We start from the raw sequence: 14,287 nt of genomic DNA, 5'->3' as shown, positions 1-14,287 counted from the left end.
CAATGCATCTGTCATGGCTTGGTGAGCCACGTAGCACTGTGGTGGCTCCACCCTGTTAAATGCTAGCCTGTGCTGTATCCTGATCGTGTTCATGCTGAGCTTTGTCCCATAGAGACACGTTATGCTGATGGCTTCATGTCGCTGTGTGAAGCAGCACTCTTCTGTATAGGCTGCCTCTTCTTACTCCATCCAACCTGCTGGTTTGTTACTCTTTACTAATAAAGAACCTGCTTGTTTCTAGCTTTTTCTCCTTTTCTCTTTCTCTGAAACCTCTGTGTGACGAGTCTGTTCTTGTGGTGTCTCACTGGGTGGTGCCGTTACATTTTAGACTGTGGTTAAATATCACAAGATTTAACATTAGCACTGGGTGAAAGTATCTTAAGGGTTCAAATTATCAGTGTTTTATTGATTGATTTATTCTTCATGGTTTGAATGAACCATGTAAATCATACCACAGACTAGTCAGAACTCTGTTAATCTCTATGTGACTTTTAGCCGATTTATTAGGTTCAGTGAGATTATAGAAAAGCTAAATACAGTCACAAGTCCTGAACATTATAAGCTGCAGTTAAAGCTGGGGTTGGCAAAAATCTTTAAAGCTCTTCTCACCAGACGACCACAGGCATATGCAAACGCTTCATGGTAACCCAGTGTTTCCCATACATTAATTTATTTAATCTTATGTCATTGTAGAGATGTCCACAGCACATTCGCTCAGCCCCTCCTTGCCCTGCTCTCTCTCTCTTTCTTTGTCAGATCACAAATGAGACAAGAATTAGCTGCTAGTCACCCCACAGTCCCTCTGCTTCGCTCCCCACCGCTGTCTACTGCTTCACCAGGTGGAGAGCAGGCAGCAGCTGGGGAGTCAGACCTTCAGTTGGCAACTGCAGCAGCTTGTATTTACCCAGAACCAGATGTCACAGGGGGCTGGTGGCTAGCAGCAGCACCAGGTCTACCCTGTGTAACAGCAGCAACAGAAAGTTTGCTGCTCCGGCTGGGAGTCGGGGCTGTCTTGTCCTCCGGAGCTAGGGTTTGCGCTGGCTGAATTTGGGCTGCTGCAGCTGCTGACTGGAGGTTCGTCTCTGGAGCTGCTGCTGGCTCTCCTTCCCGCTGGTGTATAGAGGCGGGGAGTGAGGTGGAGAACACGCTATAATTCGAGGCTCTTGCTGACAAGCTGCATAAATGTGAACTTGAAGCCACAGCTGTGAGCCTTAGGCTCCAGTTAGCACAAGGCTGAACTATTTGCAACATTTTCTGACGTGTTTGATTTATTGTCAGACTCTCTTCTAGAGTCTACTTTTGATAAGTCCATCTTCCTGTTTTGTGTTGCTTTGCAGTGTGGGCAGTTGTTGCCAATGCTGGAATAGCAACTTTCTCGGCAGGATTCTCTGTCACTGGATCAGGCTTTCATTAAAGAAACATACAGGTGCATCTGCATTTGAAGAACAGCCAATAGGAACGCCTTCTTTCTGAAGTGGCCTGTGATTGGTCAGAGTCTCCTATCATGTCTAGATTTTATAAAGTCTGAGAACAGAGCCAAGAGGAGGTACAGAACTCTAGTTTTCTCTCAGACAACTTGAATTACAATATGTTCATTATGGGATTTTTGCCCAGTGTCGCTGAAATAAAACTGCCTACCCCAGTTTTAAAACTCTAGTTTAAAGTTGTTTTCAGGGGGTGAGACAACAGTTAAAACAAACCCTCAAAAGTGAGCGTGCTGTCTTTTAGGTATGTGAAGTGATATATAATAATATTTTTTGCACCTGAGGGTCAGGTTTTGTCAATTTTTTTAACTCTACAGCTGTAGGACTTCAGATGAAATGCTGTTGAGCCAAAATACAAATTGGGTTACAAAGTTAGATTTCATGTGCTAATTATGTTTTATGTATTTTAGAAAAATTTCCACTAAAAAGTCCTTTCTTTCTTTCAGCAGGGTCAGAAGTAGCGAAACAAGAACAGAGGAAAAACATGAGTGTTGTAGAAACCCAGTTAAATATATTTAAAAAATGAATACAGTGAATTCAGTTTATTGAAGCTTGTTAGTCAATACATTTTACCTGTAAATATTTTTATTTTAAAATGTAAAACATTTAATTTTAACCTGCCTAAAATAAAGGAAAGTGTCTTAGATATCTATTTTATATTTGAGCTTTAGATTTTATTTTTTACAAGAGTTTTCTCACCACCTTGTGTTTATCGTACTTAAAAAAAAAAACAAAAAAACACTATCACACCCTGTTGGACCCTCTCTCTGTCACACACACACACACACACACACACACACACACACACACACACACACACACACACATTGCCCTGCTCACAGCTCAAAACAAATGCTGACCACAGGTACTTTAAATTGAAAGGCTCAAAACACTACTGTGTGTGTGTGTGTGTGTGTGTTTGCCACCACTGTGACTGCTTTTAAAATCCACCACAGCAGGTCTAAACTCTGAGGCACTAACACAGCTCCAGTTAATGAAATATTTGTCGGTAATCCTGTGACTGGACGTGTGTGTGTGTGTGTGTGTGTGTGTGTGTGTGGGTGAGTTTTACCCCGCAGTAAACGAATCAGATGGCAGAGGTCACTATGAAGAGTGGAGGCAAAAGAGGAGTCGTAAATGTTGAGGTGAGTTCTGCTAATTCTGCTGTATGTTTATTCTACATTTCAGAAGTTAGTCAGATGTGCACTTGCCAAACAAACCAGTAAGTCATCATCCTCGACTTCTCTCTCTTGTAAGATGGAAACGTGTCATTAAAAACCTTTTTATAAAACACGAATCTCACCTTTGCATATAGTCCAAGTTTACTGTAGAGCGTGGAGCGGGCTCTTGCCCCTCATGGCCTCACGTTGTCTGTGTCTCGGCCAAAAGGTTGCACTTGAAAACACCCCAAAGACCACAGCCAATGGCCAACAAGCATGTACGATCTGCGCCTGTGTGAGAGGAAAAAACTCTCCATGCTAGGACACGGCTGTAGTCTGTTTTCCTCATTAGGAAAGGGAAACTGTAAGACTGACAGGATGGATTCAAGTCACTGGTTAGCCAGTTCTCTCATAAACAAAACAACCCGATGTTGAAGAAACAAATGATAATTACCGTGCACTAGCAAAAACATAACACAGTTATAAACTGTATCTGCTAGAGAGCTCAATGGCTCCATGTTTGTTTAGATCTCACTCCCTCTTGAGTTTATGCTCAGGCCACACTGCCTGTGTGAGCAGAGTGCGTGTGTTGCAACACCTCTTGTGTTTTTGTTGTTTTTGGTGCCCATGTTATCAGGTTTGAGCAGCAACACTGATCACGTGAGCAGCTCTTTTCAGGTGTAGCTTGGCTGTGGCACATCTAGCAAAAAGAAGTCTCACCTATTTCTTCCCGTTTGTCGTGTTTGGTAAGATAAGACACACCTTTATTGAGCCCACAATTGAGAAATTCCAGTGTTACAGCAGTCAAGGGGAAAGAGTCAAATTAAAGATTTCAATATTTAAAAACTTAAAAAAAAACTAGGCATGCAGAAAAAAGTACAAAAGATACAAGAAACAGCAATGTTGTGAAAATGTTGTGAAAACATGTTTGTGAAAATGATCTTTTGATAATCATATTGACGTTACACCACCTTTCACCACAGTTTCAATGTCTATATCTCTTAGACGTGAAAAAAAATCTGTTTTTTCAACCTTTCCTGTTTCCATTTCAAAATAAAAGCCCTCTGACTCTTCATTTGTTAACACAAGGCTTTTTGTTACAAGATATTTGCATGCTTGTGTTGTAGATAATGCAGCTTGCTCAACACCATAAATGAGCGGTGTATCAGCTTTTAAGTGTTAAAATACAGTAGTTACAGCAGCACCGCAGCAACAACAGTGTCTGTGTGAACACCACGAGCGTGCGACTTACAGCAGTTCAGCAAGGTAGCCATCACACACTGCTCACACAGGTAGTGTGGCCTGGGCATTGGTCATTTGTTTGCTTTCCTCACTTTAGTTTCTCTTCCTGTGCGCTGAGCAGGACTGCCAGTCAGAGCGATTTCATTTATCGATGGGAAGAAGCTTCATTCCTCGGGGAATGGACAAATCACTTGGTTTTTTTTTTTAAATATGGAGCACTTCCACTGCAGTGGCTGTTTTCTGCTCTCTGGCCACAGAGGGGAAGTATAAGCCTATTTTGGCTTGGATAGATAAGGATTTATTGGCTGCTATACAGTTACAGCTAATGTTAAAAATTATTTAAAAAAAAATACTTGTGGTTCAGTCTGAACTCACTTCTTCTGCTGTTAAAGGTGATTCAAACCCAGAATGGGTTTACACTAACAAAAGGCACAAGGCATTCATAAAATATATGGTATATAGTCCATAATAGAAAATAACAAAAGCCCATATTCTGACTTCCTCTCTCTCCACCCAGATCCAGCCCTCCTCCTCTCCCTCTTCTTCCTTGCCGTCTGTGTGGCGAGGCTTTGGGAGGAAGGTGAGGCTGTTGCTGCCGTACGTGTGGCCTAAAGGTGCTGCAGCGCTGCAGGGACTGGTGCTGCTGTGTTTGGGCCTGCTGGTAGCAGAGCGGCTGGTGAATGTGCTGGTGCCCGTTTACTCCAAGAACATTGGTAAGCACCTAAAAAACAGAGACAAAGGAATAAGAGATCATGATACTTCTTAGTTCACTAAATGTGCAGTTTAAAACGTGTGGTATGTAGTGAAACAAAAACTGAAACACTTTAATACACATCTACTCCAGGAGCAGAACTTATAAATGAAACAGCTGCATTTCACAGTCTAAACTGTAGGTGCCAGTGTGCTCAAGGTTTTTGTAGTGTGGTCCACCTTGTTCACTCATGTCCTTGACTGATTGTGCCCTCTTTTTCCTCCCAGTGTGTTTGTACCCTCTGAGTTAGGATGTTGTCATACTGTGAAAACAGCCAAAGTGGGACCAGAGCTTACAGGAAGTCTGTCTGTTGTACAGGCAGAGTTGACTGTGTTTTCATTTATTTCAATGACAGTTTGCTGCCCCTTGATTTAATATTGATTTAGAATATTTTGATAGACTTTTAATTTGAAATTGAGTATTAATTGGAGAGTTATGCTCAGTCAATGAAGTTTTGCACATGTTTATCATATTCAGCAAACCTTACTTGGCTCCTGATAGGCATGAAAAGAATATTTAGGCTTCTATTTCAAGTGTATTGTCACATGTACAGAAGGCAAGGCAGCTTTATTTGTATAGCACATTTCATACACCAGGGCTCATCAAAGTGCTTTACAGAGCAATAAAATCTAAAGCATAATAAAGAATTTAGATTTACAATAAGCATAAAGAGAAAAAAAGATATAAAAGGTTAAATGAATTACTAAATGATTTACAATAAAAAATTTAAAAAAATCACCATTGGGCTCGCCTAGGGCATCAAATGTGCTCGGGTCACCACTGGGAGCAAGTAAAAAACAATCTACAATGCTGGGGGAATATAAGAAGACATGCTGATCTGGGACAGCCTTGATAGCTGTGTCTATCTTGTCTATAGTGCTCACCATAATTGTTATGACTCCTCATTGGTATTGACGCACAGCTTGACCGCAGCTTGATGATGGTATCAGTCTGCCTGTGGTGCTGATTTGAGAAAGATCTGAGAAACTGTCGTAACCTACAGTGTAGCCTGACGTGCACCTCCTTAGAAATGTAGCTACACATCACAGTGACACAGACCTCCTGTGTATTTCTGTAAGCTGAAACCATTTCCCTCAGTGGAAACAAAGCTTTTATTTACTTTCATTTCACAGATAAGAAACAATAAATAGTGAAGACAATAAAGCCTCCACAAAAACAACATTTTAAGTCTTGTGTGTGATTTATCCTGGCTTCATATGAGCAGAGGAAATCTCTGCTGGTTGCTAGGCTAATTTATACAATGTAAAATGCCATAGGCTTGTGCTAATAACGTTAGCATGTTATATTTGTTTGGAAAACGGGTTTAGTATAAGACAGTTGTTTTGTCAGTGAACCTTGTGAGTTGTAATGGAGCCGAATTGTGTACTGTTACCTTTGTTAAATGTTGCTGTTGTCCCTGGCTTCATATGAGTAGAGGAAAAGTCCACTAGCTGCTAGGCTAATTTATACAATGTTAAATGCCATAGGTTTGTGCTAATAACATTAGCATGTTGTATTTGTGGGGAAAATGTGTCCAGATAAAGACAAGTGTTTGTGAATGCTGCGAGTTATAGTGAAGCTGATTTGTGTACTTGTGTTTGAAACTGTCTCTATTAAGCCATGTTTAATGTGTGTTTAATGTGTGTTTTTAATCAACTAAACTTTAAGTACAATACATCAAAACTAACTGGATAACAATTGTAAAATACTGACCAATAACTATTCATCCCAGGTTAATTAAATGTTCAAAACCCAACAGCTGAATAGATCCATAAAAAAAACAGAGAAACAAACATCACTGTAAACCAAAACAATATTTTTCCTGGTGTCGTCAGTTCTTGTAAAACAGTTTAGCTCCTGGAATGAGATCTTATTGGGCTGAAGGAGGACTCCATCTCCATTTTTCAGGGAGTGTCATCATTTGCCAAAGTCTTTTGTACCCTGTTTTGTACACAGGACTGCATCCACCACAAGGCAACGACCCAGAAGTCTCCACTTCAGAGGAAGTCAGCATTCAGTTTGTCTTCAGCTACTTTCCCCTTTAGAAAACTGGCCATTTGGCTTTTGGAGCAACATGAAAGTATAAGCCAGTGCTGCGAGAATGAAGCCGAGCGCTGCTTTGTGTTGATGAGGAAGGCGTGGAGGAGGTGGTGGTGAGGGGGGGATTTGGTTGGTGTGTATGTGTGTGTGTGTGTGTGTGTGTGTGTGTGTGTGCGGAGGGTTTTCTGGGAGGTCACCCCTCCTGCCAGTCATGCTTAGCCGGCATTAGCGGCCTTTTTCGCGGAGTTAACACACCGGTACAACGGACGTTTTGTCTCCGGGTCCGACCCTGCCTCCCACCCTCCGACTCCAGGACCTGATGCCAGAGAGCTGAAAATACCCCCCACTGAAAACACACACTGGAAAGTCAAAGAACGCATAATACACACATTGCTTTATTCATTTCTCTTCATCTTTTTATCTGATTTTCTCCCTTCTTTTCTCACCATGTCTCTCTGTCTGCATCTTCAGTCTGTCTCCTCCTCCTCCTCCTCCTCCTCCTGCTGCTCCCTTCATCTCTGTCGGTTTTCTCATTTCATCCTGATTCCCAGCACTTGTACAAAATGGTAATGAATGTGAATGAGATTGTGTCTGTGTGGCAGAAAGGGGAGTGTGTGAATGTGCTCATGACTGTGTGTGTGTGTCAGTGGTGGGAGATGAACTCAGATATTTTACTTGAGTAAAAGTAACAGCAGAGTGTAGAAGTACTCTGTGTACTATCAGTACACTTAAAAAAAAAAAAAAAAGTACAATTACCACTTCTCTTGCAGTTTACATCCATGTCTGTGAAAACAGGGACACTTTACACTCATCTTCCCCCCGACAGCACAGATAATAATGGCCAGAAAAGTGTTTTTGCAGACCATTATGATGTCACAGTGACGTTGACCTTTTAGATATAAAATGTCATCACTTGATCATTTTATCCTGTTGGACATTTATGTGAAGTTTTGTCATAAGTAGTGTAACCCTTTTTGATTGTAGGTGTTCCCCAGTTCTTCCAGGCTGTGGGTAATCAGCGGGCTACAACATATGTTTCTTCCTCTTTGTTTGATTTTTACCAACACGGCAGGACAGTACTAACACATCCCAACTTAGGGGTACAGCATCTTCTCTTCACGCTTAAGCACAAGGCACTCACTCCCTCTTGTATCATTCATACCTGTCCCCACAAAACAAGGGCAGGTAGGAACCAATTAGCACGTAATCAAGGGAACACACACTGTCTCCAATTACCCACCGCACCTGAAAATACAAATGAAACAATGTACGAAGTACTATAACTGACAATGAAATAATAATTTACCAGTAACTCAATAATGCTGAATCAATTACTACTTAAATATAAATCCATTTCTGTCAATATTTCCCCTTAATCCTACACACTAGTCCTTTGAATAAAAGTGCAAAAGTAGTGGCATTAAAATATACTTTAAGCACCAAAATCAAAAGTACTGGATATGTAGAACGGCTCTTTTCAGAATAATCTTCTATTTTTGAAATATAATTATGGATGCATTCATGTGTTCATCATGGTAAGGGTGTAGCAAATTTTAACCACTGCTACTACTGCTGGTCACATTATTAATTCCCCCTGGCATCAATAAAGGCTTATCATAATCTATAATAATATCATCATAACTTATCTATTGATTATATGTATTTTTCTTTTTTTCAGTTATGCTTTTTATTGTGTCCTTGTGAAAAATCTGAGTCTACAGCAACCTGGAACATGACACACAGAGTTACTTGTACATATAATAACAGATGGCAAGATTGTAAAAGTATATCAAAGACTAGTCCATACCCATTGGTAGCTTTGTCACCTTCTACCTATGCCAGTCCTCAATGTCTATGTGCAGTTTCACATAGATTGACCACGTCAGTGAGTAGAAAAACGTGGGACAGACAGAATGACTGACAGACAGAATGACACACTGACAGTTTCCGTGATTATGTACAGCATACCATACCATAACTTAGTCATACCAAACATTAAAAAAAAACCAAAACATTGGTCCACAGGGGGAGCCACAGCGATCGGTCGCATTTTAGCCATTTTTAAGCATTTTTCTGTTGTTATAGCGCCACCCAGTTGCCAATTAGAGTTAAATTTCTCCAGTCACTTTGAGGCGTCTTGTTCTACATATCTACCAAGTTTAGTAAAAATCCATATGGCGGTTAGGCCTAGATAAGAAATTAGCTCTCTAGCGCCCCCATTTTGTTTGATGGGGTCAATAATGGAGGGGTCCCCTCAGATTATGTGTGGTCATATGCCTACCTGGTGATGGGTGAAACCCTTGAGATGTTATACACCTTTATGTGATGAGCCACGCCCTCCGCAATATTTATTGCCTTATAGAAGCTCAGTTTTAGTAAGTTTTCCAACTTTTGCCAAGAGGGAACTTTAGATATTGGTCCCTAGATTATGTTCACCCAGTTTCATGCAGATCAGTCAAACTTCCTAGGAAGAGATCGATTTCAAGTGTTTTTCAAAATATTCAAAATGGTGGAAAATCTATATAACCGGAAGTTTCTCTACGAGAAACAGGGCATGAGATATGCCCATTCAAAGTTTGCAATTTCAATCGGTTGCTATAGCGCCCCCCTTTGGCCAATTGATGTAATATTGCTTCATTCGCATCCTCCCGTGACCCTCTACCACTGTGACAAATTTCACATGGACTGACCAAGTCAGTGAGGAGAAAAACATGGAACAGACACACAGACAGAGTTTTCATCATTATATAGTAAGAAAACATTATTCATGCACATAAAAAAAATAAAGGTACATAAATAATAATAATGATGATGATGAATAAATAAATAAATAAGGTACATTTATACAACAGGTTTCCTGCACAGGATAGATGCAATGTACCTAATGTGTGTGTAAGGCCCCTCAGTGTCAGAAATTAGCAAGGGCCACAGGCCATTTGGCCCGCAATTTATCCAAGAATGCCCCCAAAAGCCATGTTCAGGGGGCCAAAATTGCCCCCAAGTTTTTGAAACAACTATATGTATTTTTATTTTTAACAGTATTACAATCTGACATTAAAGTATAATTTTATTTTCATTAAATCAATTTACCGTCACGTCTACAACTCATTTTCCAGACATAATCAACAAGATTGCACTGATTACGTGAGAGTAATCTGACAGAAAAGGGGAGGGAGCTTTGCTGTACCATAAGTATAAATTAACCATTTCTTGGGTGATCTGTGTCTACACAATTACAAATTAATGAAAAATTAAGGTAGAATGAATGTTAAATTTTAAATTAACTTACTTCCAGGATTGCATCTAAGGAATTTATAGCAATTTGGCCTTTTTAACAGTAAAAGTAACTGTAATGTGGTGAAACATTAGTACTGCTATCAGTAGATTAATGGTTAAATCATCACATTTAAACTGGTTAAATTATAAGAAATCTGAGTGATATTTTGCAACCATAACTTTATGTAACCCATTATTTATTTCATTTATAGTGGTTTCTACTGAAGAGTGAAGACACTATCTTAGTTGGTTTTGCTTTTCATGTGCTTATTGTTAGAACATAATTACAATTTTTGATGGCCCCCAAACATTTCGAAAATGCCCCCATTTTTTAGACCATGGGGGCCAAAATTGCCCCCAAAATATTTTGTTAATTTCATACCCTGAGGCCCCTGCAAGGCACATTTATCAAAGCGTAAATAAAAATACAAAAATCAAAAATATATATATATGAAAAAAATGATTAAATAGAAAAATTAATAGACAAAATAAAAAAAAGAGAAATAAAACTAAATATATAAAATCAATATGAACTAAGTTAAGGCTGCAACAGAATATATTATATATATATTTTTCATTATTAATCTGAAGTTGCAAGGAAGCAAAGAAGCAGTATTGTAGTGGAGTAGAAGCATGAAGCAGCAAAAAATGGAGATATTCAAGTAAAATACGAGCACCTCAAAACTGTTTTTATATATACTTAGTTACTTTCCACCACGTGTGTGTGTGTGTGTGTGTGTGTGTGTGTGTGTGTGTGTGGGTGGGTGTGTGTGTGGGTGTGGTTGGGTTTAACTGTGAAAATCAGAGGCCTTGGTTATAAGAAATGCGGCAGAGTTCATCTTTAATGTGCTGTTTTAATGTGAAGTACCTGAATCTGCTGGTTTATTGTTGCTGTCATGTGAAAACTAAAGTTTCTGATGGTCAGGACACTAACAAAAAGTGTTGTGTGTGTTGTGTGTGTGCAGTGAACGAGCTCTCTGCAGGAGGCGGCTGGACTACACTGATTGCCACTGTCTGCATCTACACACTGCTCAAGTTCCTACAGGGAGGAGGGGCAGGTGTGTGTGTTCATAATATAGAGGAACAAGTGTGCATGTGTGTGTGTGTGTGTGTGTGTGTTCATAATATAGAGGAACAAGTGTGTGTGTGTGTGTGTGTGTTCATAATATAGAGGAACAAGTGTGTGTGTATACAAAATAAAAGATGTTCATGCCACAGAATGTAAGTTTCATGTGAGCATGAAGTTCTCTGGCGTCTTCCCTCTCTTATCTTTCTGTCTCTGTTGTTATTCGTAGGCACGTCAGGTTTTATCAGCAACCTGCGTCAGTTCATGTGGATCAAAGTTCAGCAGTTCACCAGCAGAGGCGTTCAGGTACCACTCAGACTTCCTCTTCTTTACTTCTATGTCTGTTTGTTTCATGATCCTTCCACTTTAATATAGGACTTTATGAGTTATACTCCCCACTGTTTGGATTCTGCTTGGATCATGTTTTTGGAGTGTTGAACATTATTTCTATCTGTAATGATAACCTCATACCTGCCAAAATCAGATGGAAACATCACTATAACAAAGTCTTATACATTATGGCATACGTACATACATGATCATACAGATTATGAGCCAACAGTTGTTTAGCTGACTAGTTATTGTGTATTTGGAGATTTAACTGAGGCTCAGCCGTGATGGATGTTTACATCACACATTTTGGGCTATAATTTTACCATTGGCCTTTGTTTTCCCCTTCATTTCTTTAAGGTCCACACAGTTATATATATTCAGCATCATACTTGCCTTTGGCCATGTAGTTGGGCCAGTTTGTCATCTCATGTCAAGTAGCTGTGAAATTCACAACACTCTAAAATAAAATGTGTTTTTTTACAAACTTGACATGTTTGTTAGTCACTTGGGGTCCATTCAGAACGGTCCTGTGACCCACTTTTGGACTGCAACCCACCATTTGGGAACCACTCGTTTAAAGCATGTAGTGTAAGTGCATTTAGGGCATGTCTAACTCCAAGTTTTTCTGGTTAAATGGCACATAATCTAGGCACAAAGTAAGGTGCAAGGGGGATAAACTAATCATAGGTGTGTTTGTGGTGTAATATGAATTCAACCAATCAGAGTCATCTCCCATTCCATTTAAAAGCCAGGTGTGTCTGCACCTGACGCACTGCTATTTACATTGGCAGCGAACTGGAGAAGCAAGGGGGTTTCTGTTGAGAGTAATGCAGTCAGAGCAGTGATGTCTCTGCAGCAAATATCGTGGGACGTTTAAGTTGCACAACTAAAAACTGTTTTTATAAACTTGACCGAGGAAACAGAACTAAACTTTCAGCCTCTGACTTGATTGATGAAGTTACGCTGATCCTTGTATGTAAATACGCACAGCGTCTAATGGGGAGTGGGACAGCAGCTCTGCTCTGCTCTCTGCTATGTTCACCTTTTACAGAATTAAATCAATATTTTCCTCATTAATGATGTGTTATTTTGCCCACCCACAACCCATCCACGCGTCCTTGTGTGTGTAACAAGCAGAGTGTACGTTTGTTGTGAACCTGCCTATGTAGGTGCATTATTTCAGACCTGTTCTTCCCTTATGAACCTCTGCGTAGTTTGACATTAGGCCAGATTTTAGATAGTCAATGGTGCAATTGCGTTCTGCTGCTTTAAGATAGCAATACTCCACAATGCTGACCACACCTCATTTTAAGACCTTCATGTCTATAGGAACACAGACTACTACTACTTACACATTGTGGGCCATGGAAATGGTGACTGCATTGATCTAGAACTACCACTGACAGTTGAGCTGTGCTGTGTGCTGCTGTGGGACTAAATACAATGCTTTTGTCCCTTGTGCCTTACTTTGTGCCCCGATTATGCAACATTTAACTTGCAAAAGCAAAGTTAGACACGCCCATAATGCACTTACACAATGCATTTTCGATTATAGGCTGTATATTGTTTGAATTGGGTCCTAAGTGTCTCTCTGTCTCCCTTCCTCCACACTTCAGGTGTGTTTGTTTTCCCACCTGCACGGCTTGTCTCTGCGCTGGCACCTGGAGAGACGCACTGGAGACGTGCTGAGGAGCGTCGACAGAGGCACCTCCTCCATCAACAACCTGCTGAGGTAGGACAGGAGGAGGCAGATAAGAGGAGCCTCACCTCACATGACCTGGGTTCAATTACCCAAACAAGTTCTGTCCTTGGGTTCAATGAGTGTATTGAACCACTGAACCCAGTAATAACCTTTTGGTTGTGTTCTGTCTGTAGCTATATCCTGTTCAGTATCCTCCCCACCATCTGTGACATCATCATCGCCATCATCTACTTTGTCTCCTACTTCAGTGTCTGGTTTGGACTCATCGTTTTCACCTGCATGGTCCTCTACCTCAGTGAGTCAGTGTGTGTGTACTGTAAGTGTGTTCACTCACACTGATGGCACTAGCTACTATGCAGTCATAACACACACACAGTATCACACTCTGAGAAAATAATTACATGTCAATTCTAAAAACGGTCCTGATGTCTGCAGCCTGCACCATCCTGATCACAGAGTGGAGGACCAAATACAGGAGAGAGATGAACAACCAAGACAACAACGCCAAGTCCAGAGCCGTAGACTCACTGCTCAACTTTGAGACGGTAGATACCTCTACACATGTTCCCTGTTCACTTCCTCTGTTTATTAAAGGTGTAGACCAGATTGGCACATAAGGCTCACTGTAGGTTCTGTGCAAAATGTCAAGGCCATGCTAACTCGCTAATATTCTAGTCTAATGGCAAGTTTACTCGTTAGCGTAGCCTACCTAGTTAGCAAGCTAACCCTGCAGAAGCTCATGAGGTTTTTGTTCAGTGTTACTGAGGATTGTGTTCAATTGTACTAACTTCATTTTGGGAAAACTAGCTCAGCTTTGAAGGAGCTCAAAGTAATTTTGAAAGAAGAAGCAGAGGAGCAGCACACTGATGATGTCAGAGGGCTGTGATTGGTTGACTGCAGAGTTGGTCCAGGAACTCGATGTGGGATGTTGATCCAGGAGCATGTCCTACTTGGCAAAATCACGTTGTGCGTGAAAACTCCCAGCTGTGGTGTGCGTTTGACCGACTGAGATGTTCAGGTTGTTGTGTGATGTTCAGAGAGTTTGAAGATCGTCTAGAATGTTTTTAGGTTTTAAAGCCGGAAGTCATTTCAAGATAAAAAGAAGATTTTTCAGGATGTTTCAGTCTGCTCTCCCTGAATCAGATTTGTTTTCACAGGTAAAATATTACTGCGCTGAGGAGTATGAAGTCCGCTGCTTTGAGGGAGCCATTCTGAAATATCAAGTAAGCTTGA

The 14,287-nt window shown here is 40.5% G+C and overlaps 1 protein-coding gene across 1 annotated transcript in view; it reads left to right on the top strand.

The window, feature by feature from the left end:
- Positions 1-2,590: 2,590 nt before the first annotated feature.
- Positions 2,591-14,287, top strand: part of abcb6b (ATP binding cassette subfamily B member 6 (LAN blood group) b) — a 50,373-nt gene continuing 38,676 nt past the window's right edge. The window contains exons 1-8 of the mRNA XM_033618065.2: positions 2,591-2,629; positions 4,404-4,599; positions 10,919-11,011; positions 11,249-11,325; positions 12,969-13,084; positions 13,228-13,349; positions 13,490-13,599; positions 14,212-14,277. Of these exons, the coding sequence (XP_033473956.2) occupies positions 2,591-2,629; positions 4,404-4,599; positions 10,919-11,011; positions 11,249-11,325; positions 12,969-13,084; positions 13,228-13,349; positions 13,490-13,599; positions 14,212-14,277 (819 nt within the window). The remainder of the gene's footprint in view (positions 2,630-4,403; positions 4,600-10,918; positions 11,012-11,248; positions 11,326-12,968; positions 13,085-13,227; positions 13,350-13,489; positions 13,600-14,211; positions 14,278-14,287) is intronic.

Source organism: Epinephelus lanceolatus, chromosome 14 (genome assembly GCF_041903045.1).
Source record: "Epinephelus lanceolatus isolate andai-2023 chromosome 14, ASM4190304v1, whole genome shotgun sequence".
NCBI classification, from domain to species: Eukaryota; Metazoa; Chordata; class Actinopteri; order Perciformes; family Serranidae; genus Epinephelus; species Epinephelus lanceolatus.
Note: the sequence above shows the minus strand (reverse complement) of the source record. Positions and strands in the feature narration are given on the sequence as shown.